Source organism: Colletotrichum fructicola (genome assembly GCF_000319635.2).
Source record: "Colletotrichum fructicola Nara gc5 chromosome Unknown KSG_Nara_v1_contig04, whole genome shotgun sequence".
Classification (NCBI taxonomy): domain Eukaryota; kingdom Fungi; phylum Ascomycota; class Sordariomycetes; order Glomerellales; family Glomerellaceae; genus Colletotrichum; species Colletotrichum fructicola.
The window spans coordinates 1,411,389-1,438,548 of record NW_027094054.1 but is presented as its reverse complement, the minus strand read 5'-3'; the positions used below and the strand labels follow the sequence as shown (position 1 = coordinate 1,438,548).

At 53.0% G+C, this 27,160-nt stretch overlaps 7 protein-coding genes across 7 annotated transcripts; 3 read left to right on the top strand and 4 right to left on the bottom strand.

Annotated features, from left to right (window-relative positions):
- Positions 1-1,892: 1,892 nt before the first annotated feature.
- Positions 1,893-2,189, bottom strand: CGGC5_v007212 (uncharacterized protein; the record flags this gene model as incomplete). Its single annotated transcript, XM_032035755.1, has 1 exon — positions 1,893-2,189. The coding sequence occupies one exon, from the start codon at positions 2,187-2,189 to the stop codon at positions 1,893-1,895; it is 297 nt and encodes a 98-aa protein (XP_031885277.1).
- Positions 2,190-3,514: 1,325 nt separating this feature from the next.
- On the bottom strand, positions 3,515-3,751 carry CGGC5_v007211 (uncharacterized protein; the record flags this gene model as incomplete). The annotated part of the gene is made up of 1 exon (XM_032035754.1): positions 3,515-3,751. One exon carries the CDS (start codon positions 3,749-3,751, stop codon positions 3,515-3,517), a length of 237 nt encoding a protein of 78 aa, XP_031885278.1.
- A 674-nt stretch (positions 3,752-4,425) lies between these two features.
- Positions 4,426-5,729, bottom strand: CGGC5_v007210 (UPF0676 protein; the record flags this gene model as incomplete). Its single annotated transcript, XM_032035752.1, has 4 exons — positions 4,426-4,745; positions 4,807-4,955; positions 5,018-5,495; positions 5,564-5,729. 4 exons carry the CDS (start codon positions 5,727-5,729, stop codon positions 4,426-4,428), a joined length of 1,113 nt encoding a protein of 370 aa, XP_031885136.1.
- Positions 5,730-6,567: 838 nt separating this feature from the next.
- Positions 6,568-8,199, top strand: CGGC5_v007209 (putative transporter; the record flags this gene model as incomplete). Its single annotated transcript, XM_032035751.1, has 6 exons — positions 6,568-6,577; positions 6,634-6,659; positions 6,710-6,995; positions 7,050-7,464; positions 7,518-7,985; positions 8,040-8,199. The coding sequence occupies 6 exons, from the start codon at positions 6,568-6,570 to the stop codon at positions 8,197-8,199; spliced, it is 1,365 nt and encodes a 454-aa protein (XP_031885135.1).
- A 531-nt stretch (positions 8,200-8,730) lies between these two features.
- Positions 8,731-10,342, top strand: fmo1-5 (Thiol-specific monooxygenase; the record flags this gene model as incomplete). The annotated part of the gene is made up of 4 exons (XM_032035750.1): positions 8,731-8,867; positions 8,927-9,521; positions 9,570-9,929; positions 9,977-10,342. 4 exons carry the CDS (start codon positions 8,731-8,733, stop codon positions 10,340-10,342), a joined length of 1,458 nt encoding a protein of 485 aa, XP_031885130.1.
- An 8,434-nt stretch (positions 10,343-18,776) lies between these two features.
- CGGC5_v007207 (uncharacterized protein) lies at positions 18,777-19,124 on the top strand (the record flags this gene model as incomplete). Its single annotated transcript, XM_066151820.1, has 1 exon — positions 18,777-19,124. One exon carries the CDS (start codon positions 18,777-18,779, stop codon positions 19,122-19,124), a length of 348 nt encoding a protein of 115 aa, XP_066008668.1.
- A 5,266-nt stretch (positions 19,125-24,390) lies between these two features.
- Positions 24,391-26,127, bottom strand: CGGC5_v007206 (Trichothecene C-15 hydroxylase; the record flags this gene model as incomplete). Its single annotated transcript, XM_032035747.1, has 5 exons — positions 24,391-24,550; positions 24,606-24,772; positions 24,825-25,139; positions 25,194-25,985; positions 26,050-26,127. The coding sequence occupies 5 exons, from the start codon at positions 26,125-26,127 to the stop codon at positions 24,391-24,393; spliced, it is 1,512 nt and encodes a 503-aa protein (XP_031885127.1).
- Between the last annotated feature and the right edge of the window lie 1,033 nt (positions 26,128-27,160).

The following is a 27,160-nucleotide window of genomic DNA, read 5'->3' as shown; positions in this document are numbered from 1 at the left end:
TTTGTCAAAAGCCCTGACTCTTCCAGATAGCATAAGATGGCCGGACCTTACCATCCCCCTCGGATCAAGACCACTTGGCTCAATTCTCGGTTCCAAATTCTCCACCATAGGCTCAAAAATATCCAATCCATGTGCGTTTCCAATCGTCATGGAGATTCCTCCCTCCAGGGCTGCCCACGACCAGCTCGGAGCGCGATATCCATCTGCTGGCGTCCTAAGCCAAGGCCCCACCCGGCCCCAGAGCAGGCTGTGGGCGAGGTTGGCTTTCCAGAGCCCCGCGGCGTACCCAATCCCCGTACGATCTTCCATAGCCTTGGCTAGACCCGAGAGGGCTGGGAGTTTGTCGAAAGACTTGGTGATACCTCGACTGGCGTAGTGTGCCACCATGCCATTCCAGTCCGCTTCAAAGCTGGAACCCTCGCTCGAGTCCGTGGTATACGGAAAGGACAAGTTAAGATCATTCGGCTCCTCGTAGAAAGTCCCTTCAGAGAACTCCCACCCGGGGGGTATCCCATCTTCCGTGACACGGCGTTCCTGACAATGCCAAAGTAGCTGATCGGTGTCGAAGTTGATCATTCGGGACGAAAGTATCTTTTCCTGGAGGACCCAGGCCCGGGTATGCAAAGTTCTTTTGGAGAGATGTACAAAGTCTCCAGGTTGAGGCCGGACCATAACTCGGATCGAGTCATTCCCGTCTGGCTGCGAGCACCTGAGCTCTACATGGCTGGATGTGTCCCGATGAATAAAGCAACCCCCTCTTGAGTCTGTTGATCCCGATGCCGCGATCGTGAGGTAAGATGAAAAGTAAATTGAACCCATGCTGGCGCTTTCCCGTTCCCAATCCGCTTTAGAGTCTTGGATAATGCACAAGGAGTCGATCCACAAGTACTGGATGCCCATAGCCCTGGTCACGATGACCGCGTCCCTGAAGGTGTTGGGAAGCTTCGACAGTGGCAGTTCTTTGAGGTGGTCGCCAATTGTCAGGCTCGTTGTCTGGATGACGGGATGAAGGCCCCAGCAGTGGCTCAGCGTCATGTACCGGCCTATTTCCCCATCCGTCTCCACCAGTCGAGGCTCTTGTTTTCCGTCCAACCCGACATCGATCACCCGTGTTGGCAACTTGCTAATATCCCGATGACAGCCTGAGTGGTTCTGATCGCAGTCATCAGCCCATTCTCGCAGCAAGTCAAATTGTTGCCCAGCTGGCTTGATTCTCCGGCCGAAGATGATGTTGTCTAGATGCGTTATACGATTCCCGTCCCCTTCTGTCGAGTAGAAGCTCAAATATCCTGCGAGTCGAAAGCGGTCGCATCGGACCTTGCAGCGAAAAACCCCGCCTGGTTCGTAGTCATCATTGACGTACTGGATACCGCGAAGGACGACCGGGGACTGGTCGTCATCATCTCCCTCGAGTGTGGACAAAAACTCGCCGTCTTCGGCTTGGTCTTTTGTCAGGATCGTCCAGAGCAGTCGACAGAAATCGCATATAGATGCACTGGTCCTGAGCTTTGAGAAAGACCTGTGGAAGACGAGGTCATGAACTTCGCGGTCCTGGTCGAGTAAACTGGCTAGGTCAAAGGCCTTACATGTTTTGCAGAGTGGCATCGTGGGCGTCTTGTGTAGGTCGAGATTCGAGTGCGCAGCCACACGGTCCTTAGAACATAGAAATGAGGGGCTGCAAATCAGGCAGAGGTGAGATTGAAGTGGCCTATCGCAACAAAATCACGCTTGTGTACGCCAAATCGTGTGATTGGCCAGTCGAGGGGCGCGGAGTATCATCAAAGTCTATTGCCAATTTTCTGGCTCAGGTATCATGGGTCATAAAACAGGTATCAATGCAGCTTCCCCGAAAACTCCATCAGTCATTTCGCGTAGGTCTTGAGTTGGACCCCTTAGCAGCCACCACCACCGCCGCCGCCACCGCCTCCATCACCACCACCACCACCTCCGCATCCTCCACCTCCGCCATCACCGCCGCCGAAGCCATGATGTCCTCCGCCGCCGCCGTCACCTCCCGTCGCACCGACATATGCGAAGCCAGGACTGGTGTAGTGGTGTCTGTGGCCGCCATTGCGATGAAGGGTGTTTCGGCCTGTGGTGCCGTAGTTGCTGCTCCATGCCGGTGCTGGCCTGGGGGCGTACTCGGACTTTTCGTAGGTGTGCTTCTTTGAGGAAAATGGGAGACACATTTTCAGAGTTGTCTGTCTTGGGAGTGGATGTATCGTCGTGTTCAGGTTTTTAATTGAGGATTGTTTGTGTGTGGGAGTAGTATTGAGATGTTCGTGAGATGGTTTGAAGTTGTGATCATGAAGTTGCTTTGTGCTTTGAGATAGCAAGAAGTAATGACAAGTCGTCAAGCGCAACTGCTTTGATTAAATACAAAAATTCTTAAATATGCTAGGCAGTCGTAGCTCTGACGTGACTGCCTTACCGGCTAGAGACAAGCTTCACCAAGACGCAGGATCGCCCGGGCAATTCTGCCTTCTAGAAGCCTTCTAGCGCGAGGAAGGATCATGGAAGACGTAGCATGATGGCACAAATTGGCCTATCGACCAATTACCCAACGTATAACGCTTCAGCCTGCATTCGAAAATTCGGCCTTGCACCACTGCCACCCAGATTCTGTTTGACATTAACTCAAAACGGGGGAGCTGAAGGTGCAGCTGACGGGAGGGTGGATCCCGGGGGGCGGTTCCGTGCTTGTGGGTCCCGCGAATCTCAGTGGCCTCTGACAGGTGCGGGCGGCCTAGCCGGGGCTGGGGGCCCCCGATCGCCGGTCGGGATCGGCCAATGACGTAGGGCCGGCTAGGTCCGCTGCCATACACGTTGGGCGCAGCTGGGCACAGCCTGCCCAAGTGAGCCCACCCGCCCGGTACGTGCGTCACTCAGGGTCCTCCCTTGAATTCGACGAGAAGACACAAGAATGCCCAGCCCTTCCTCCTGTGCTTCTTTTCGCTGAGCTGGCGCTTCGATGGTCGGCATGGCGTAGGCTTACTGATCAGCGGCCAACAGGGTCACGTCTGTGGCTCATGCACAGCGAATGTTAGGGAGCGATTCGTGTGATGCGTCAGAAGGATTCCAGGACGTGGCTTCGTGAGTCTACAAGAGACTTTGTTTCTCCCCTTCGGTGAAGAGAGCGCTGACGCTGGATTAAGGGATGGCTTGAGTGACGTAGGCAGACGCAAGGCCGCATGACTAGTGCCACGGCCAACTGTCAGTCACAGTGGAAGAGAGCTTGATTGAAAGGGTATCATTTTATTCCCATCGTGCGAATAATCGTCAAACGTAGATAGAGTCGAGAGAGCGCCATCCGTAATCATGAGCCGTCGCCGGCAACAGCCATCCCATCTCATCGTGTCCCAAAAATATTATAAGGTGAACGCCAAGCGGCAGATAAACTTCCCGAACCCCCGCACCGCGGCCCCATCCGCCGGATCCCCAGTGCCTTAATCCCCGAGCTGTCAAAAAATTGCAGACGGCCAGAGAAACATCCTCATTCTGCCCCTAGCATCCCTTATTTCCTCGGCTTAAGCGGGTCTGATGTGAAGAACCAGTCCAGGAAGCTGGACTTGAACGAGCTTGGTGGAGATGATGGCGTCTGGGCCGCCTCGTCGCAGCGTTCTGAGGACTCCGCTCCGTGGATGTCTGCTCGGAGAGCGTCCTTGAAGTCCGAGCTGAACTCGATGATCGAGCGGCGGTGCGGCCAGCCACCGTACGCTTCGCTGCCGGCGGTAAACGGCATTCCGGACATGATTGTGGCTGGTGTGGGGCTGAGTTTTGGAGGTTGGAGATGAACGGTTGAGGCAGTCTCGATGGGCAGGACTTTTCTTGGGGAATTGATTCGACGGATGCAGTGTGTTCTTGGGAGTGTCTTCGTTCAGTTGTCAAGTGGTATGTCTGTCAACCTCCTTGATTCTCGACGAAAACGGACTCGGGGGCCTTCATCTTTATACCCCAACATTCATGCCGTTGGACACGTCGTAAACAGGCCACGACCAGCTGACCCTCAAACGCGTGGCTGAGATCAAAGGTCTCGCTTCCTTGGGATTTCAGGGAGGATCTACGCTACACACCACTTCCAGCCCGCCAAGATCATCAGGAACGCGGCACTCGATTGGCCCGTCACCTCGAGCGGGTCGTAATCAAGAATAAGGAGCCCGGGATTGGTCACATTCCCCAAGGGAGGGCGTCCCCAAAGGCCGGAACCGTCCAAAGATATTTCCCTCTCAACAGAGCGCGTCGGACCATTCGGCGGTTTGCGATTACCATTCCTTTCAACTGCCACTGGTACATGCAGGTTAAGGCAGCGTAGCTCCCGCCCTGTGGCCCAACAGCCCCGTCCACGTGTCCCTGCTAGCGTCATCCTCTTTGAGCATACGCCAGCCCCCGCGACGCCTCGGTCGCCAGACCAGAAACCTTTGACGTTCAGTCAAAGTACCTCATCTTGACGCCCTTGATGACCTCGAGGTCGTTGACCGCGTTGTCGCCGGCCGCCGAGCTCGTGCTGCCCAGGTTCTTGATGATGCGCTCCCGGACCCATTCCCCGGCCGTGACAGGCTTCCCGTCGGCGCCCAGCACGGCCCCGTCCGCGAGGCCGCGCCGCTGCAGGACAGGGGACTCCCTGATCGGGACGAGCTCCGTGTCGTCCTCGATGCGCACCATGTAGATCACGCCCAGGCGGTTGATGTGTGCTTGGTCCCGCGGCGGGGCGACGACGCGGTGGATGCTGGATTTGAGGTAGCCGTCTGGGGAAGGGGTCAGTAAGCGACGGCTTGCGTGTGTGTGTGAGGCGCGGGGGATGGGTACTTGTGAGGAATTGCAGTGCGTCGGCGATGTTGACTGTCAAGGCGTCGGTCTGGGGCCGCACCCATTTCCAGGTGCCCTCGTTTGTGAGGACTTGGAGGGCGGCGACTGGTTGGCGGAAGAGGAGGGTCAAGCTGCCCATGTCGGAGTGTCTGATACCGCAAACGTTGTCAGCTTCGGGAGTGCATCTTGGACGGAGGACCATAAGCCATACCCTTTCAGCCATACCCGGTCAAGCTTCTCATTCTCCTCTTCGCTCCTCGCATAATACTTCATGTACCTGAGATGGTCCCCGCTGCTCTTCTCATACCGATGCTTCTTCACGAACCACTCCTCGTCTTCCAGTCCTAGCGCCAGGGCAAAGATGACCAACAGCTTCTTGACAATATGGTCATGCACATGCCTCGAAAACCTCTCGATGGTCGCCCAGTGTTCCTTCACAACTTCAGGGTGCGGTCGATCGGCGTGTTCCGGGATGAACTTAGGAATATTGTAAATCTCAAAATTGTCGCGCACCCCCGGGATCAGCTCCCGCGTACCGGCGGGCTTCCAGCCGTTGTAGTCGCCAGCTTCGAGTGCCGCTCGATAGGGTGTCTTTTCCACATCTGAGAGCCCGAGGACGGATGACGCGAGGGCGAACTGTGTATCGATGTCTTCTCTGCTCAGGCCGTGGTTTATGACATAGAAGAAGCCTGGAACCGCAGGTTTTGTCAGTCAACCCCTCCATGAAAGGCTGTTGGGTATCCGGGGCTAGGCTTACCAATCTTCTCAATAGCAGTCGATAGCTCGGCTGCCAGCTCATGCTTACCCCCCGGCTGGTCGAATTTAGAAAGGTCGAGGGCGGCTAGATCGGCCCAGTCCAAGGACGCTGACGTCTCCGGCGCTTGGATGTATGGAAGAGTGACAGTCTCAGTTGTGGTAGCCATTTTGATCGTTTATTGTCGATTGAGGGTTCAGAAATCGAAGACGTAGAAGTCGACTCTAACTGCGAAGCAGCCTGGTTTAGTGACATCCACGGCTGTGATATACTTGGGCTGTCCTCGCGAGCAATCAATAACTTCCCCGCATCCCCTTCCCACACTCCTGACACCGATCCCAGGAGTCAAGAATACCGACAATGAGCCGAGAATTTACTGTCAACCTAGGCATTATTAATCCTCTGCCATCCTGGTCAAGTTGCAGGATCGCATGCCACCGGGCGGGTGTTTCTACCGGAGGGCTGGAACCACTGGGACCGACATCGGGAATTATCTTATCTTCAAGACGGCAAAATTCCATTGGGCGAGGACGAGACTTCTTTACGTTGTACCGAGATGCTCCTTGATGTTGCGCAGGAAAGGATTCACGGTGTGGGGCCGAAGCTGTCATCAAGATGGAGACGGATGAGGCAATCCGGCCTTGCCCCGAAGAGGTGGTGATGGGTAGCATCAGACTTTGCCCAGATTCTGGGCCTGGCAGGGATCATTTTCCATAGGCATATTCCCGAGATCATATAACTAAAGTGAAGTATCACATGCGTGATACAGTCGTTTTGGATGCGAGATATCAACCTCGTTTGATATCATTTTCGCGGTGTAAAGCTCGATGGCGTCACTGACAGATGTGCAAGATGAACACGAGAGTCATTCAAGACAGGCAGAGTCGGAGAAACATGATCGTTATCAATCCTCAGTCCTGGAAGCGGTCGGAGATCACGCTCGAGTGGTTGATCCTGAGATCGAGGCCCGCGTCGTGAGGAAGATTGATCTCTTCCTGATGCCAGCGATGGTCATTGGTAAGAGCGTAGCACATAAGCTTATCAACAAGAAATATACTGACACTCTCATTCAGGCTATGGACTGGTATACTATGACAAGGTGAGAAAATCTTCCCCCGGTCGCTAGCAGCGTCTAACGCATGGAAAAAGGCGATTCTCGGGAGTGCAGCACTATTCGGCATGACCGGAGACCTGCAACTATCAGTCGTCGACAGTTCAGTGACACCACCAAAGACGGACACAACACGTCTGAGCTGGGTGACATCCATCTTCTACTTTGGCCAGCTCATCGGATCATACCCGATGACATACCTCCTGCAAAGATTCAATACCAGATGGACACTTGGCCCAGTAGTCATGATCTGGGCAATCATCTGTGCTGCAACTGCCGGTGTTACCTCGTGGCAAGGCCTGCTTGTTCAACGCTTTTTCTTAGGTGAGTCACCATGACCACACGAGACACAAAAAGCATACTTAGTCTCTGTGACAGGCTTCACGGAGTCAATCATCCCAACGGCCTTCATGATAACCGTCAGCGGCTACTACACACAAAAGGAACAAGCACTCCGACAGAGTTGGTGGTTTTCGGGCACTGGATGGTTCACAATAATAGGGAGCGCCCTGAACTACGGCTTTGCGCAGATCAAGGGCGGCGCGTTAGCGCCGTGGCAGTACATCTACGTGCTTGCTGGCGGGCTGACCTTTCTGTTTGGCATTTGGTGCTTCTTCTTGCCAAACTCGCCGCTGACGGCTTGGTTTCTGAAGCCCGAGGAACCGACGGTTGCTGTGGAGCGTTTGCGGCGGGGGCAAACTGGTGTGAAGAATCAGATTATCAAGGGGAGCCAGATCAAGGAGGCAGTGCTGGATCCGAAGGTTTGGCTTGTGGCTTTGACTATGGCATCTGGGTGAGAGGTTTCATATGATAAGATGTTGAAACTGAAGCTAATTTTGGGAATAGATACACTGTCAACGGCGCTGTCTCTGGATTTGGTCCCCTTATTGTATCGACATTCGGATACTCCGCCTTGGACAGCATCCTCTTTCAGTTCCCGCTTGGTGCTATTTGCGCTGTAGGCATTCCGCTTACTGGCTGGCTTTGCTCTAAATACCGCAACATCCGAATCATAACGCTCATCATATGCACTCTTCCCGTTATTGCGGGGTTTGTCACAATCTGGAAGTCAGATTGGGGCGTGCGGCCGGTCGCACCGGTCGTTGGCTACTCACTGATCGGATTCTTCGGGCCTGTCGTCAGTTTGACGGTCACTCTAGGCGCAGGTAACGTTGCGGGCGAGACGAAGAAAAGCTTCATGGCTTCTGCCGTGTTTATTGCCTATTGCGTGGGAAACATCGTCGGCCCGCAGCTTGTCAGGAGCGAGACGAAAGCGCAGCATTATCCGGAGCTGTGGACTGGTTTGATCATTTGGTATGCTGTTTTCAAGGCCCCTCCGATGGATAAATGGCTAACCAACAATTGCAGCTACTGCATCACCATCGTCTCAGCGTCCGTGCTGTACGTACTGCTGTGGAAGGAGAACAAAAGGCGGGACAGTCTCGACCTAGATGAGAGTGAACGGGACAGACTTGCATTCAAAGACCTCACAGACAAGGAGAACCTTCACTTCAGATACGTCCTATAGCTTATTATTTCAGTCATCATGACAGCTACAGCAGTATTCGGCCAATAAGATGGTGATTCTAGTACTTGAACATTTGAAGCACACCTCAAAAACACAACTGCATCGTCATGTAATCTTCGCCTGCTATCAAACATTATCTTTCTCACTCTTCTTATTCCCGGAGGTTATCTGAAATGTGTCTGTAATCACACACTTGGGTGGCATGGAAGGATGCTGTCCCACTTGCGTCTTTCTCAGGGGTCGTGATGCAATCGTCGATGAGCTCCACCATGGGACAGCGCCCGTTCGGACAACCAACAATCAGCACATTTTCGGATCACAACATGTCGGAGAGTCCCCGACGCGTCCGTCTATGGCTCCGATATCGTCTCAATGCCCTGTCCACGCGGACGCCTCCGAAAAGGCACTCATCAGCATCGGATGTCACCAATTTAGTGGAGTGTTCATGAATTGCGATGCGCGCCTGGAAATCCATCTCAAAACATCTGGGTTCGTCTTCGTAACCTCTTCAACAAATTTTAGAACATCAAGATGGCCAAGAAAATACGCAGAGTGGCTGTTATCGGCGCCGGTCCGGCGGGCGCGATTGCTACGGATGCCCTGGTGAAGGAGCAGGCCTTCGATGTTGTCCGCGTTTTTGAGCGACGTGATCTCGCTGGAGGAACTTGGTAAGTCCAACTAATGATTGCAGTGATCTAATGTATTCAGTCGCTGACGCCCATCTTAGGGTTTACAGCCCTGAGCTTCCGCCCCGAATCCCTTCCCTTCGCGATCTCGTCGAGCAACGCGCCAATCCCCCTGTCGACCTCCCCAAGACCTTTCCCACATGGACTCCGAAGACCGAGAAGATCAACTCGCACCAGCTGCGTTATGCGGATAGCGGCGTACACGAAGCCCTCCACAGCAACATTACGCCCGAGATCATGGCCTTCACGCAAGAGCCCATCCCCAAGATACTCTCGGAGCGCACGATTGCCCAGTATGGGCCCGGCGCGCCTTTCAGACACCGAGAGCTCATTCGAGAATGGGTTGAGGCAATCTTCACCAGTGGCGGCCATGATAAGCTGGTCGAGTTCAGCACCACGGTCGAGCTGGCGGAGAAGAAAGGCGACGAGTGGGTCTTGACGCTCAGGAAAGTAGTCCCAGGCAAGTCAAAAGACTACTGGTGGCAAGAAACTTTCGATGCGATAGTTGTCGGGTCTGGTCATTTCTACCTGCCTTACATCCCTGACATCTCAGGCCTCATCAAGTACGATGAGAAGTTCCCGGGGCGCGTAAAACACAGCAAACACTTTCGAAATCCCGAGGAGTTCAGGGGCAAGGTTAGTAATCTGCGGGGAGGCTTTTGCATCGGTTAACACGTGCATCAGAAAGTCGTAGTCGTCGGTGGTTCCGTCTCGGCATTTGACGCACTACACGACATCCGCCTGGTATCACAAACTCCCGTGATAGCGTCTCTTCGTGAACCACTACCCGCATTCGGATGGGCCCCCTTCACCCATCCCGACATCACGGTCAAGCCGCAAATCACGCATTTCTGCCACAAGACCGGCCGCATTACATTTAGCGACAAGTCAACTGTGGACGACGTGGATATCGTATTGTTCGCTACAGGCTATGACTTCAGCTTCCCCTTCTTGCCAAAATTGAAGGTTGAAAATCGGCGTATCCCGAGACTTTACCAACACGTTTTCCACACCGATGACCCGTCTTTGGCATTTGTAGGCATGGTAAGCTTCCTTCGCTTCAAGCATCAAATCTGAGCTAACCGACCTAGGTGACTGGTGGCTTCACCTTCCGTGTATTTGAGTGGCAAGCAGTAGCGGCTGCTCGCGTATTTGCGGGACGCGGGCAACTTCCGTCAACAACGGAGATGGAAAGGTGGGAACAGAATCGTCTGGCCAAGCGAGGAGACGGCGTGCCCTTCTTTACCCTTTCTCCAGACTTTGAGGAGTACTTTGAGACGTTGCGCGCCATTGCCGGTGAGCCTGCGCCTGGCTCAACGGGACGAATACTGCCCAAGTTTGACTCGAAATGGCTGGAGGCATTCGCCGACGTCATCAATGCTCGAGTAGACTGGTGGAAGAAGGAGACGGAAAAGGCAGAGAAACAGCAGAAGGCGCTGTACAAATCTAAGCTATAAAATGTTACCAAGTTTATCTTTACGGCGATCCATTACCTTTTACCAGCTACTGCCTACTCATTATCCTTACAAATTAACATCTCACTCAATACACCTCGGGCCCCATAAATTCTCCAGAGCGCCATATGCCTATGATCGAGAAATTGAAACGGTGAAGAGAGCCATCTTAGTGTATCACTTACGCATCCCGAGGACTGGAACATTTCTCGAAGTACGTCTTTATTCGATAAGACCTACTTTCATCGGGAATGATTTTACTAGCACTGTCATACAAGCATACCAAAGCTGGCATCGGGATTCGGGATAGGTCTCGACTGGCTGTCGGAAAACGAGAGCTTTTGAAGGTTCCATCTTCCCCAGTCGTCCCTTGAAGCGACGAATCAAGCCCTTTCCTATGGCGTAAGAGCAACCAGGCTGCAGACCTTACTACCAAGGGTCTCGCTTCGGCGGAACATGATTCAGGCGCGGGAATGTCACTTGACCCGAGCCAACATAAGGATGGGTACCTCAACTACTTACTAGCTCGGAGCTTGGTGCAGGCATGCTCTGCAACTCTTCTCGGAAGCATCCGGGAAGGGTAGTTGAGATCGTCGCCAAGGTCCTGTTATTACATCGGCGAAACGCACCATGTAACTTGTAGCTAAATACGTGTTTTTTAATATGCTCATCTCACGCAGACCTGGGAGAAGAGGCCAACAATTGCCTGGCTGCTTGTGGTTCTCACTTTGGACATCACGTTAGTAGATGCCCATAGAGCGAACACAGTTATTCTTGAAGTTGATGACAGCGACGGCCGGTTTCGCCAGGCTGTCCATCGTGAGGAGGGGTACGATAGTGTCATTACGGATCAGGCCGAGGGCACAATTGGCCTACATGTGTCGGATACCTTGACCGCAAAGCTGTTCAAAAAGAGCTGATCTGCACAGGGCTTCTCATTTTCTAGTTACTATGCTGTACCTAAGAAGTTATCAGGCGTTCCACCCTGGTAACATGCCATTAGGACTAAAGCTAGACCCATAAACCGATGGTAGTATCGTTCAGCTGGGTCTTTCAGGTACATTTCCGGTTGGATAGTTGCGACTTCTCGCCGCGGTAAGCGATGGTCTGGCAGCAGACAACGGTTCACAGGTTAGTCGCAATTAGCACGTACGCGGCTGCCTCGAGACTGGCTCCGTGTGCTTTCCACCAAGATGCCGTCGCCGCCGTTCTACAATCTATGCCTCCATTCTCGTCTCGTAACCTATGTGGAGGACCGTTTCTGAGTTGTTTGGCTGTTATGACACTTTTCAACCAGCGCTACCCTATGGCCTCCAGGATGAATGACGAGGACGGTATACATTGTGCGTCCAAGGTCGAGTGCATTCAAGCTAAAGCGCGTTTACCACTTCCACTCACAACTCCCCCGGACCCAGCTTACTTCTACCTGCACCATCCATTATGTGCCACAACCGGTGGTCGCGAAAAGATCCAGGAAACATCAGTGGCGTCGTGGCCTTCAGAGACTGCTCATACCAGGGACTGACGGTTCGCATGGTACTGCACTGCTTTCCTACCCTCCTACCAGTAGGAAGCATTCCCGATGTTACCATCTGGGGCTTTTACGATCACCAGGTCCCAAAAGTACTTATGTTACCCGTCGTGGGTTAAGATGGACATAGAACGTTTTCCAAGAATGAGGGTCAATGATGAGTATTACTACCAAGATGACGAGGTCTCCGATGAAGCGTAGCGGTTATCGATGCTCTTGATATCGTCATATTACTTGGATTACCTAACTTGAAGACTGGAGACGCCCTATGTCAGGGCACTCCGAATCATTAGTAAAAGCAACTACTCGACTCAATCTTACACTAGAGCATCACACAACACGCAAGAAAAATGCCACGTAAAGATGTGCTCGATCAACTCGTCTTTAAGTATCATTTAGACTTGAATCAACATAGCTCGACGCTCCCGAGAGCTTTCCGAACATGGAGTTCTCGACGGCTTCCAGGACTGTCCAGTATGAATCCTCAGACCAAGTCCGCAATTGACCCAAAATCATTACCTTGAAAGCCAAGGCTCTCAAAAGAACATCTGGATGATTTACGCTGTGTGGCTATACCCTCGACCGTCCATGTTGTTTGGAAATTCCCTTACTCCAGCACCTCATGCCTGCCGTTGGCACAGGATAGTCCTCTCCCAATGGAGATATTCACATCAGCTGAAACCACCAAGGATGAATGCCAACGAAGGCCACGCAGTTGACCGGAAGGAAACCTCTATCCCACTGCCTTTCCAAGATATCTCATCTTTCTTTAAGAGTCCCCGGGCCCTCAATATTCTCTATATGAGGACCAGGGCGCGCGTTCTCAGAAGGAGGCAAGTATGTCTTCGGGGTCTGACATGTCATAGAAGTGGCGCATCAAGACAGATATCTATCAAAAGATCATCTGACAATTTACTAATATCCACGATTGAACGACCGTGCTCTGTCAATCAACTTTAAACGGGAGGCTACGATGGGTCCGAAAGTATGGGTACTGAGATGACTATTGAAGCCTAAGACTTGGCACTCATTCGCGGCTTTCTCGGTCTCCTGAAATGTTCGATCTAGGATGAAACGGAAAGCCTCAACCTGGCAGTGTGGAAGCATGGCAGCCGGTCAGACTTCCTCAATTTCTCGCCACCGCTTCCAGAGGTGGACCATCTCTCCGCAACGAGGGCGGCTTTCAAATATTCGCACATTTCTACCTGGTAAAGACGCCCTCGTACGCCCTCCTCCTACCTTCAATTGAATTTCCAGCAACTCGGGCCCAAGTCGGAGACATGGGCAAAGGACGTTGTCATACTATACAACGAAGGACCGGGCTCCTTTTAAACTCATGAAGAAGCCAGCCTATGTCTGCCATCCAGTTTCAGGCCAGCCATCAATGCAACATGATGCAGTTCCTGTTAACACAGCGGCAGATTCAGTTAGAAGCATTGATGCATATCAGCATGCTGCCCGCTGATCAAGAAAAGTGCGGCTGACGGCACCCACCCAAACGACCTAAAACGGGCATCATCAAGCCGCGGGTGCCACATGTTCGCGGAATAGTTTGTCTCTTGAAGGGGTACGGCTAAGTAGACAGTAATGTCTGTCAACCTAAGCCATGATCGAGATGCTCTGACGCAGTGTATACCCGCCTTCTCGCTCTTTGTCTAATGGAAGGTCTCACCGCGAGGTACGCCAGCACGAGCACACCACTTGTGTCTCATGGCGTGCCGACAGCCTTAAACCTCATTCGCTATCCTAGTACTATTGAGAACCATCTGAAGGTTGACTGGCCTGCTTGTGCCCACTCCCAAAGACGGATAGATGGTATTGTAGTTTTGTAGCCGAGATCAACGCTGGGCGTGCTCGCGTGGAGCTTGCTCCGACTACAAGCCAGCCCCAAAACAGCCTGCCGAAGATCGAGATGCTGCCACTATTTCTTCAGGGCATAAGGGTATCGCGGTCGCTTGCCTATACATGGGCGCCGTTCATGACGTCAATTCCTACAATTTGAGAGACTTGACTAGTTCTGTCTCTCCCCGCGCATCTCAGTCGGGACCAAACATTGGGAGCATATGACGCAGCTTTCAGTGGGCGTTTAGTCGGAGCATTATTTACAGGGAATGGGTTTGCCACCTTTGAGTACCCCTTCTACTACAGCAGCGACGACGTAGCAGTATCTCAATTCACTAGGATAACTGTTCAGGCATACATTACAGCGAGGTCGACTCGAGACTTCTCAGCGTCGCAGGACGGTGTTATCGAGGCCGGTTACCGATGTCTAGCTACCACGATTTGAATAGATTGTCACCTCAGATGAAAGAACTGCACGAAAGCATTCGCCAGTGCTGGGTTTCTTGAGCCCCAAAAGATTTCAAATGCTGTTGGCAATACTGAAATATAAATCCTTCAATCGACATAGCAGCGACAACATTGGGATTTCTGGCCGCTTGAGAAAGCCGGCTTGATGGTCTCGAATAGATTCAATCTGCGATGACGTTGCCCACTGTGGCAAGCCTTTTTAAGGGGACTGATAACCCCGCTTCCGGATTAATGTCATGGACGACATTTGTTGACTGCGGTCAATGTATCGTGGCAACAATACGAAATTGCGTTTTAGCCATAACATATCCTTAACTGTCTAAATGACAACTGTATTCTGAGCAGCTCGAGCCCAGATCGAAAAGACAGGCAGAAATAGTCCGCAGTCTGTACCGTTGGGGGTCTGACCTGGCTCAGGTATACCAGTAGCCATTGGTCTGTTGCTCGAGCTATCAAAAATATCCAGCTGCACATTTTGTCTATGGTCGATCAACGAAGAGGTCCTCATCGAACGTTAACTCTGATCCTGTGCCTGGGCAATACTTTACCCTCAGGCCGAAGGCCCTGACGTAGTCGATGGTCTTTAATTGTCCTCAACACATGCTGGGCGACGTGGCAACCGCAAAAGGCCAAATAGAAAGCCCGTCAGGCAGGTCGATTCTTACCGATGAAGAAATCGAGTTTGCGATGGCAGCGCGAGTCTGCTCCGAGAAAACGTGACGATATATACCGGGCCCAAAAGAGAGCATCAAAAGCTAGGGGTTGCGCCATGAGGCACGCTTAGACCGTACCAACCTGGCTCTGGGCTCGATGATTGGCGGTAATGATGATACCGACATGAGGCTAGCGTCATGGCTGGGTTATTGCAATCGCTAGCAGATGGTCTCAGCCTTCCTTGCTGTCTGTGTGTTAGCAGTAACCGTAAGGGTAGAGCGCGCTGTGTTGGAACATGATGGTCCATCTGGGAAAGGCCATGTCTGCAACGGTGTCCTGGGAGCAACTCGGATGAAGCGTCGAGGATGCTGAAAGTCTTTTTTCAAGCTACCATTTCGCCCGATACATCAATGTTGCCGCAATGACACTCAAGAAGGCGCTCATCCGCGACAGGCTCTGGTCTGGATATTGTTGATGAGCTACCCAGTGTATCGCCCACGGAATATTCGATACCACGATGATCATCACCATTGAAGCAGAGGACTTGGTCTGCCTGGCTGGCGTGGTCTTCTCCTTAAGGTTCTATAACAATAATGGACGCGACGCGTTAAGAACGCGATGAGCGACCCAAACGATCTTGTCCTCTTTATACATGGACGGGCGTTCTGATATATTCAACCCGAACGACAACACGAAGTTGTTGGAGGGATCCGGGAAGCCCCACAAACGAAGGTGTGGCACTGGGATATGGGTGTTGCATGTGCCTCTTCAACATGAGCAAAGGAGAATGCCCAGTAACTTGTCGTATCTTTTCGGCCCCTCTGTCTTTGATTCTCCTAGCTTATCATCACAATGATTATCATCATTGAACGGAGTCTACGCCATACGTCAGTCGCCGCGGCATGGGAGAACGGGGAGCCTAGTAGTCCGCTGGTCTGTCACGAATCTGCCTCAAAGAGAGTATGACGATCAGGGAATGGAGTCTACCGGCAGCAGGCTATGCAGATAGAGCCGCCCGGCTCTTCGAAGCGGTGGCGTCGCCAACCCAGCGAGATCAGCGGTTCTGCAACGGGCTACGAACGCGCGGACGAAGGTGACGTTGCCCTGACGGCGAGAACATGGAACTCGGTAGGTGAGGCCATGGCAGTTATGAACCAAATGCACGTTGTTCCAGTTTCTAGCGAGACTGCTGAACCAGCGGCGATTATCACGATTATGACGGCCGTGATGACTCGGCTCATGAAGACGATTCTGATGATAACGATGACGACCACGCCACGGCGGCTATCAGCGCCAAGATCGCCACACCAGGGCGGGCCAGACCTCGTCGGGCAACCGTTCGCGCGGTGGCACTGTCCCAAGGTTTCAACAAAAGAACGACGGACACAATTTTTTATGCACTCGTGGAAACTCTGTACAGACTGCAGATCAACACGAAGCACAACGGACGGGCCCAGAAGGGTGTATTTGAACCTACAGCAGACGAGAAGTCGGGCCCAATTCTCCTTCCCTACCGGGGGTGTAAGGATTCTACTTACGGTTAATTAACCGTTCCTGCCTCCTAACCGCCACACAACGGTTGGGCAACCGTCGTAGGATTCCTAACGTTAGCTGACGTAGCTATCGTTGAGTGGGTAGGATGGAGGGCTCCTATTGGCCTGATCAGTGGACCCACCGCCGCTAGCCAATTGATATTGAAATTCAGTGTGATTCCTTCTATCAATCGAAAAAGCGCCTGGCGCAGTTAGTAAGAGCCTCTGATCTAAATGATCTAAGGCCCTAGAGGATCAGGGTTCAATTATACAAATTATCGCAACGTTCTTTTTGGAGTTTTCAGTCTTTACTTCGCTTTCATCGCAGGGCCCTATTGGCCTGTGCGCCCCACTCCAGCCCTTGCGCAGCCAATCAGAGGCCTTCCTTTTGCCCTCCAACGATAGCTACGTAAGCTAACGTTAGGAATCCTACGACGGTTGCCCAACCGTTGGCTGCCAGCCGACCGACAGGTGACGGTATGTTCAGGGGCGACGGGTGGGCAACCGTAACCACCCCCCATAGCCCCCCGGGATGGTTCCGCATAATGCTGGAGAACCACCAGAGCAATGTGTCGAAAGCTGTTGAGCACGTTGTACTTTGAGACAAGAGTACTGTTTGGTTTGTTTCCATCTTCGAAGCAGTCCGCATCTGTTCAGCATAATAGCCAGCATGGAGAACAAGCCAGCCAACCGCGGGATTGATGAATTACTGCTGAGTCTCCAAAAAGAGCCCTGGCTTATTATAATACTGGATCAAAGTGGATCATAAGTCTACTAAGCTGGCAACATCCGCGGGAGCAGGAGATTTTACTCTTTTCTCGCTTGTATTACGCAACAACGTGTTGACCCGGGCAATTTGTGTTTCACTTTGGTAACAGACTTCCATTGTCAAGCTTCGTCAAGTCGAGCCGATCGATATCGACACATGTGTTTCCTGCAGGATCATGGGATAGAAACGCGGGCGTTGACAGAGGCAAACAGTGGCCGCAATGAAAGATGGCTGTAAGGATGATGGCAACGTTGGCGAGCCAGGACCACTGAGATTTGGAAATCGCAGTGGAAAACACCTATCCCCCGGAGTATTGTGGAACTTCCATGCACATCAGACATCCTAGGACGTGTTTAGAGTTGTTTGGATGTAGCATCCGTTTCCCGGATACGAATCACTGGGTGCGCGTATGTGGATGTCGTTAATTACGCATGCGTTTCTACTAGTTGAGCCAGAGCACTCGATCTCAGCAAATCATTTTTGTTGTTGGTGGGCTGTCTACGTGAGTGTGTCAGCAAAGAGACATTCAAAACAACGGTATTATTCTGCCAGAGGTAGTGGATATCTCACCCCGGTTGTACCTTCCATTTGTGGCCACGACGTCCTGAGAACTGATTCCTTCATCATCTTGCGGCCAGAATCCAAGAAGGTAGTAGCTGGGGCCCTGCAGCATCTTCCCTCAATGCCTTCCATGGTCGGAATTGAGAGAATTCTCGAAAGCCCAAACATCGCGAAGTAGGGTCAGCAACCCAGAAGTCGGGCCCCTTCAACGGTTAGTTTGTAAAGGACTCTCAGGACGACTGGAAGGCCCAGCAGGGCCAGCCGAGCCAGCCGAGCCAGTTGGACTAGCATGCCGAGCAGGCCCAGGTCGACGATTACTCTGCAGATATATGCGATGGCAAACTGGCACTGCCATGGACTTGGACAATTGCAAGATACTTCACCTAGCGATATCTGCAACGGAGGCATGGACCGCATTTCTCTGCCGTCATATTATTTGACCTTGAAGATAATCCCACTCCATGCTGGCAGCTGATTATTTGCTGGCCAGAAACATAGACACCGAAGACAGCTCTGTTCATCGAATAACTTGAGGCGGAATGAGCTCTTTCCCAGGAGAATCGCCACAAGTACCAAATGGGTTTGCATGGATGAAGAACGGTTCCGATGAACTGGCGAACTGGGTCATCTTCAACGGAGTGCTCCTTGGGGGCTCGCCTGCGGCGCAACTGCTCCGGTGGCCCATCACGCGACTGCAAGAGCCGACCGGCCCAAGGACATACCCGGTTGCTGCAACGTCAAGCCTAGAGTGCAAGGTCCGAGAATCCATCAGATTTAAAAGCTCGCACTGTGGCCTTGGGAAAACAAAAAACAGAGTAGAGAGAACATCGGCATCTCGGGTCCTGGTCCCGGTTGAAGTGGCACCAACAGGACATACCAGGTTCTTCGATCATCACCTCCGGCATGAAACCGCATGGACTTACAAAATAAGGGGCACCAATGCATCCACCAAATTGTGTTTCGTTGCTTCGTAAACAAGGCTCCTCCTTGGGCCCTTTGCGAGGGTGATAGATAGGGCAACTGATATCTGTATCGCAGCGCTTTAACGTCATCACGGATCACCAGGCCCTCTTTTTCTTGATGGTGAAACGGCTTCTGAACGCCCGACAAGACCGCTGGGCAGGCCATCTGTCTAACTACAACTTTGTTGTTCAGTACCGTCCGGACCGCGAGAATGTGCTAGCAGACGCGCTGTCGCGAAAGGCAGAAGGCCTTCCCACGCAGAAAGACATCAACAACGCCAGTCACAAGGCGGTCCTACTCAAGTCCACCTTGCTGTCGTCCCCTGAAGTTCTGGAGGAGCTGGGCCAGATGCTCATCGCTGTCTGCCAGAGCTTGCCGTCGGCGCTCTTGTGTCACGCCATAGAGCCCTCACGTGCTCGCGCCCCCACTTCCGACTTTTTCCTTCTTCATCTCAGTATCAATTGAACCAGGTCATCACAAGTTGAGCGTTAGCCATCGTTTTGAGTGCCTGCCCGTCACATCTTTGGCCTGCAGACGGACTGTAGTTGGCCTAAACTATCCGTAGGTCGCCACGAGTATCTCGGAGGCCATGATGTTGAGGGAATAATGGAAATTACCAAGTCGTGGTTGAGAATTTTCAGCTCTCATACGCTCGTGGCCATTCTTGGTAGCAGGGGCATGATTTCCACCCCTCGGGGCACGTAAACCAGGCGCATATAGAATGAGGAGCGGGTTCTGGTATTTTATGATAGTGTGCCCCTTGCGATCTAGGGCTATGAGCAGCCCAAGTTTATATGATTCTGACAATATGAAGGAAAGTTTTAAAAACCAGCTAATTCAGTGACTGAATTAGATTTATGGAAAGAGGTTGCAGTTGGTGATAGGAACACACGGCTCCACAAAAAGGAAACCGAAGTGTAACAAAACAAAGAGGAAAACAAAGACCGGCTGCAGTCAGCGGCTTTGTCCCTGATCAGCAACAGCGAACCAGAAATTTCACACCACCTGAAGAAAGCGCGATTAAAGAATTTTCGTCTCGTGACAACTTTCACAATAAAAACCCTACCCTCGCTTAGCAACGACAACCACACAAGATAATGGTCTGGAATCCGACTGAGGCTGCTTGGGGGTTGGCCACCCCAACCCTCGCACCATCAGCCTTCCCGTCTCTACCTACCTACCTAGCCTGCAGAAGAATTCTGGGCGGCTGACGTCCAAGTTCTAGTCCCACAAAAACCACCACAACCTCCACCATCCCCAAAACTCCTCCAAAAAACACCCCTCGTCAACCACGCACCCATCAAGAACTTTCACAACAACACAGCCCCCTCTGAAGACAGAATCTCGGCGAACTTTTCGCATCATCAATAACATCAGCTCCAACAGACGGGGAAGACCGTAAGATGGTATTTATATACCATACCTTCCGGGCTCGAATCAAAGCTCCAAATTACCCACTTTCCAACTTCCAAACAACAATACCAACCATCAACTCGGGTAGGTACCAACACTGACAGACAAGCATTTCAAGCTCAGAGACCCTACTTACCATCATCTTCTGGGGTTGATTTTTCCCATCGTCATACTCGCTGTCTGACGCCCACAACAGGTCCTGTTTCTGCGTCCAATTTTGGGTCGCACTAGCCCGCTCAACGGGGAACTTAACCCCTCCTTCCACTTCACAGCACACAAAGCACCCGAAATTGCCGGGAGAAGAACGCCCACAAAGGGCAGAACTGGCTTTTGCGTCTTCTTCGTTCACCAGCTCATTCAGACTCGGCCCGTATGTTGCAGGAAGGATGTCTCTTTCGCTGGAACCATCACTGACCAAACCTATTTCACAGACAGGGCACGCGTCCATGTTCAACGTCCATGGGGTGCCTTTCGCCTTCCCTCCGCCCCAGGTGTGGTTGTTGTCCGCCCGGGCATACGTCATCCGTCCTTCCAACGGCAACGACATGTTTGGGCCTGGTGGTTTCTTTTCCCTCATTTGAATTGCACTTGGGTAAGCACCCCATGCCGTCCGCATCCGCCCGCGGGATGACATTGATTCTTCCTTGGCTCTAATCTCAGAAATTAGTTGCCTGCAAAATGTCCAACATTGACACTGAGCAACGCTCGCCTGGCCAACAGAGAGCTTCGCCGATGGGACCCTACATACGGCCAAACTGCGCATTTGGCCGCCGGCCCCAGCTTCAACAATCAGCGACGCTCGTCTGGCAACTGCAGTGAATCAAGAATGGATTTGCCTTGGTGGAAGCCAATCGACGGACAAAACTTCTACCACATCCCGATCACAGCTTACCCAAGTGTCCAACTTCAACGGACAGCGCAGCGACGACAACATGAGCTACTACAGGTTTCTTGTTCGGCATGCCACGCTAAACACCCAAGATTCGCGGATTTCCCGCCGCCAATTTATGGGGCGCTTCGCGCAAGAAGTCATGCTCCTCGCAGATGTCATTCCTCCCTGACACCTTCCTCGCCGACATGCCTTCCAGCCTAGAAAGCTATCAACCACCACAGATTTTGACACTAAGAGGGTACCGAGTTTCTCTTACTTGGCGCGGGCTACCCTTTCAGTATCGAAATCTGTGGTGGTGCTCAACTACCTCATCATCCCCTTCCCAGTTCCCCCCCTCTTGCCGTTTTCTTTTCAAACATTCCAGGTAATGGGGGGGACAAGGGGATGAGAATGAGGGGAATGGAATAGTTTCCTGAGGTCTTCTGACGCTCGCTTCTTCGTGCAACCCTTCTCGTCGTTCATGAAGCTGTCAAATGCTCTATGAGCATGGAACAGTTTGGTCGGATCGCTCTCACAGGCCGTCCACGTTGCTGATGAGGGCTAAGGCCGCCTCGAAATGCCCTACGTTCTGGCGAAGATGGTCCCTCTTCTCTGAAGCCGTTCTGGCAACCCGCATGCCACCCTCGTCGCAGTGGTTGCGACGGCAGTTCGCGTCACCATCACCAGTGAGGACGGCGGGCCCTTTCAATCTGCCCATTTATTGACCAGGAGCTCATCTCCAGATTCTCGCCACTGGAGCAACTTCGACACTTGACTCTCACCGCAGAGCAGCAGATCTCACGCGACGTCAACGACAATGGCGAGGCCAACGCGGCTGGGTGGTTGGCGGCAGAAATGCTGATGTCGAATCCATCGTCTCCTTCGGTCTCAGTCCGAAGCCCGGTCGTCCGCACCCATTTCTGGGCTTTGTTCACAGACTTCCGATGATGCAGCACGTGGCTCTAAAGCTGTACCGCACCATGCATCAAGTGCCGCGTCCATCTTCAACAGGTTTTTGCTTCAAGATTCGTGGTGGGTTTTCATGCCACGGGCGCTATCATAACAGCAGGAAGCTGTCTGGAGTCTGCGCCGATTGTTGACGGCTGAGTGGCAGGCTATCAACAACGGTGAGACCCAGGCTCCCGGCTTCGATATTGCCTCGGCGCCCGTCCAGTTCGTCTGGACGTTCAGCGTTCTCTAATTCGCTATCTCCCGACGGTAGGGCATACACTCCACAGAAACCTTCGCACAGGTGCTGACTTCCAACAGAGACTTTCGAACACCCAGCCTTTCGACCGGGCCTCGAGGCTTTCAACTTCGTCTGGGCCTCGAGGCCGACTACACGCTCACTTTTCCTTTTTCTCAATTGTACGACACACACCCCACAGAAATCTTCGCGATGCTGACTTTGAACAGAGACTTTCGAACACCCAAGCCTTCACTTTCTCCGAGGCGTCGGAGATCAGCCACCAAGTTCGTCTGGGTGGGCTCCGGCGCCAGGAGCTCAGACCTTCCGGAGCACGCAGTTCGCGTGTTCCCAAGTCTTCAAGTGCTCAACTGGGGACCTTCTCAATTTCCTCACGGTAAGACACGCACCCAGCAGAAACCTGCAACCAAAAGCTGACATTGAGCAGAGACTTTCGAACACCCAAGACACCGCTACCCCGTACGATCGATTCTCGGTGGCGGCTGCGTCTGCCACCTCCCCCATCGAACGATGGCCCCGATGCGGGATAGTGGCTACCCTTTCGCAGGACGTTCGATTATCTGGCTGCCCGATGTAAACGCTGACGACGCGGAGGATGATGTTTCCGAGATCAGCTGGAAGACAACAATCTCTGGCGCGAACACCGTCTTCGCGACCTACTACAAGTCGATTTGCAGTGTCTTCTGACACAAGGATCTGGCTTTGGCCTGGTTGGCCGGGCCAATTCCGTCTATTAACAGTTTCTCGGGCTGTGTCTCTTACACCTACGATGTCAAGGGCCACTCGGGTGTGGTTTCAATGCAACAAAAGAAGTATTTGCTTGCTCTGTTGCAATCTTTGGGTTGAAAGGGCAACGCCATCATTCTTGGTAGTATTCACAAGCCGATCCCTACTGGCGGAAGCGGCTTCACCGGTATGTCCTCAGCTCCTTTCCATCTTCAAAGGCTTCACTTTCTCAACTTACTACAGGTATCGGCACCGAGATGTGTCGTAATTTCCCCACCATCAGCAGCACGTCATTTGGGGTGGGAATCTGGTGGCTATCGCAGCGGGCTTTGTCCGTCCTCTTCGTTCACCAGCTCCATGGACACCTGCCCCAACCGGGTGGGCCGCCCAGATGGTTGCTTGTTTCACGGGATGGCTCCCTTCTCTTCGTCCGCGGCCTCGCTGCGCATGGCCCTGCAACCTCTCCAGCTACAAGAAGAGGGGAGCTCATTCGATTGTCAAATCTGGTGGGCCCGAGACATCAGCAGGGACAACACTGGAAGGAGAATATCCTAGCATCATCTTGGTGCGGGCGGCAGCTTGTTTCAATGGGGCACACTGCTGTGCCCCTGGTTCTGGGTCCCGTGCTCGTCATGTTCGACAAGGGCTCTAATGGCTCTCCGAAGTTCATTGATGCCGCATTCCAAGCGCGTGCATTCAGATTGCGGCAGTACTGGGCACAGATGAACACCAACTTGAACCAGGTGGATGAGAACACTTTCGCTGCTAGCTCTCTCGGTTGTGAACTCTGGTGGAACTTACAGCCAACAGGACAGGTCCTTGGCACTGGAAGGAGAATAGGCTGAAATTTCTTTGGTGTGGTTTGGGGTTGTTTCTTTCTCTTGCTAGATGGGCTGTGGAAGGTCCTCAACACATGGAGCCTGGTTTCTTAGGGGCTGCTGCAGGTCTTTGCGACAATGGGAAGACACTTGAAGGAGAATATGGGCTTTTTTGGGATGAAAGAAACCGTCGCAGAAGACCTCTGGCGCAGTGGCGCTGGATGAGAGAAGATGAAAGGAGATTTCATGGTGGACTTGGGAAAGCTAGGAGCAAGCAGGGTGGATGCTTTGTTGTTGACGGGTTGAGGGGGGGTAAAGTCCTATCAAGCTCCTGATTTAGGGCTTCAGTAAAATAATGTCTCCAAATCTTCTTCGGTCTGGAAATTCATATGGACGTCCCGTGAGAATGCCGATACCCTCCCAATGGTTGAGTCCATACGGAGAATGCCAGATATTGCCTTAGGTCCGGGACAACAGATGTTACGAGTGGCACATCTTCACAACAAAACTCCAAGACACCTTCCGTTATTCACTAGAACAATGAGATTTGATTACAAAGAGCAATGTATGAGATGCCTTCGAAAGACAATAATTATGGATTCCGTGACCCGTATGATGCAACTGTCCCATTTTCCGCCCTGCATCTTTGCACCAAAGGCGACGCAGCAAGGATGCTTTTATCCAATGACCAGCGTTTTACTCCATCTTCCTTGGTGTCAGATGGACGTTCAGAGGTCCCTTCTTCCACAGCCCGTAGAGCTTCTGCTCCGTCCAGTTGGTGCTGTCCTCTGCTACCTTAAGGTCGAAATTCCAGATGACTCTAGCGAGGATGACGCGCATTTCGGAGTAGGCCAGGCTGGGAATCAATTCTCAGAAATATGCTACGGCAGGAGAGATTGGGGAGAACTCACTTCCTTCCAATGCAGTTGCGAGGTCCGAATGAGAAGGGCTGAAGAGCGCTTCGGTCATCGTTCTCGAAGCGGGGGTCGCCGAGCCAGCGTTCGGGGATGAAGGTGGTCGGTTGGGCAAAGTACTTTTCGTTACGGTAGATGGACCATTGGGAGACCATGACTCTCGTCTGTAGAATCTGTCAGCTTCTGTCACTGTGGAATTGATCCCTTCAAACTTACGCCTCCGGGTACGTAGGTCTCGCATATGTAGTCACCGCCAGGCTTGACGACTCGGGTAAGACCGAACGGCACGACGGGGTAGACGCGCATACTCTCGTCGAGGACGGCGAGCATGTACTTGAGGCGCTGGACACTCAGAATGTCGATTTCCTGCTCGGAATTAAAGGATGTTCGCACTTCTTCGGCGAGCTTGGCCATAGCTTCGGGGTACATCGTCAGAAAGTAGGTGACACCGGAAAGCACTGATGCCGTTGTCTCGGACCCGGCGATGATGAGGGTGTCGGCGGTCTGCTCAATCTCGGGCTTGGACATTGCCTGCAAGGGCACGTCAGTCACCTCAACTGTGGCCACAAGGGCAGCTAAACTTACCAGAGGGCCCTCCTTCATCATCATGGACTGCACAAAGTCTGGCCTCGACTCGCCCAACGCCATCCGTCTCTCGACCTTCTCCTGGCTCAGCTTGTTGTGCATGCGTTGCTTCTCCTTCAAGTCCTTAGGCATCAACCACTTCGCAAACGGCCTCGTCAGCGCGTACCGCTGTAATTGGTTCCTGTACACCCCGGCGTGGATGTTGTCGAAAATGACAGACACCCAGGGGTGGTACTCGGAGCTCTCAAGGCATCCAAACGGCTCCCCAAAAGCCAGGTCGCCAATAATATCAAACGTCGTCCAGTTGTACCATGACACCATATTCAGTGCCTTGTTGCCGCCCTCGCAGTTCTCGTGTAGGCGCTGGATCAGCAGGTCGACCTGCTTCTGGATCAGGGGCTCCTGCGCCACCATGCTCTGCGCGGAAAAGCCGTGCGCGAGGACGCGGCGGATGCGGGCGTGGTCCTCACGGTTGGAGTTGATGATGCTGTGGGGCTTGTAACGGGCGTTGACGGGGTCCTTGTAATTCTCACCACCGGAGCCGCCGCCCTTGGAGTGGCCCATGAGATCCTTGAAGGCACGTGGGTCGGCGAAGTCGATCGTGTCCGGGGCGAGACGCACGATAGGGCCGTATTTCTGGTGCAGGTCGAAGAGAGTCTTGTGGGCATGGCCGGCGGTGAGCATGCGAGTGAAGGGCAGGCGCGTTACTGCATTGAGCTTGGGTCCTGGGAAGGAGGAGAGGGGGTGGAAGTAGATGTTGTAGACGGCTCTGTATATCGCGCGGAGGAAGCCCTGGTGGTAATGTCAGTATCGATACCTCTAGAGAGGGCGAGCTTGAATGCAATGGCAGACTTACAATAGCTACCAGGGCAAGTGGCAGAGCCACTGCCAGGCGTACGTTGTTGAGGCTCGAGATATCGCTTGGGATGATCATTTTGACTGTGTCTGTCGAAATGCTTGTGAATTTCTTCTAGATGCCCGATGGCGTCTGAACGAAATTCCAAGATCAATACACCATCTTGGCGAGAGGGCGCTGCCCATCATATATGCCCCAGTTATGCAGGTGCACAACTTGTTTCCGGGTGCATGCCCGCCGAGGCAACAGGCGCCACTCTTCATCACCGGAGCCGATGCCGCGCCGGGATTAACGGTGCAGGGCGCAGCCAATCGATGGCGCGGGTGCTCCCGTCTGATCTCTGGGCGCTGACGTTACTCTCTGTTGGCCCCATGATGACGGGGGGCGGCAGTCTCTCGCGTTCTTTACGCCGTATTGGGCGAAGCTCTGTTGGGGCAAGGCGGGTGTGCTGCTCCAAGGCCACGAGGGGCCTGAGCGTAGCTGGCATTTGGGACGGTGGGACGGGGTTGTTTCATTGTTTTCGCGCGTATCCCCTAACGACGACGGGACGCGACATGAAGGGGTTTGTGTTTGTGTTCCTTCAAGGAGTGGTTGGTTTGCGGATTTCGGGGTGCCGTTGGGCTCCGGTGACATCAGACTGTGTGCGTCCTGAGGGTGTGTTCGAGCGGGAGAGCGAATGCGAGGAGGAGAATACGATGACAGATTCTCTGGTTCGCATTGACGGCGCTGAGTCGATTAGATGACAGGTCCTTGCCATGAGATGCGGGAATGGCGAGGCGAGAGGCTGAATAGTGTTGTTGGTGGCGGACGATGGGGGCCCTTCCTGCAGAAGCACCCTTGCCTGCTTCAATCTGGGGTGCATCAGTGGCGTGGCGGCGATGCGGGGACGATCTGCGAGGAATAACGGCGCGGAGTTGGGGGCGGTTGGATCCCGGTTGGGGCGGGGTTGGAGGCTGGTTTCGGCACCGATATCTCCGCCGCGCGGACGGTGGCACCCCCGATGCGGCTTTGATGCTGACGACTCATGCTTTTGGTTCGGCGACGCGAAGTTTGGTGATACTGGCGGGCGTTGCGTGGCAAGCACTTTCGGGGACCGGCGTCTTGGTGAAGA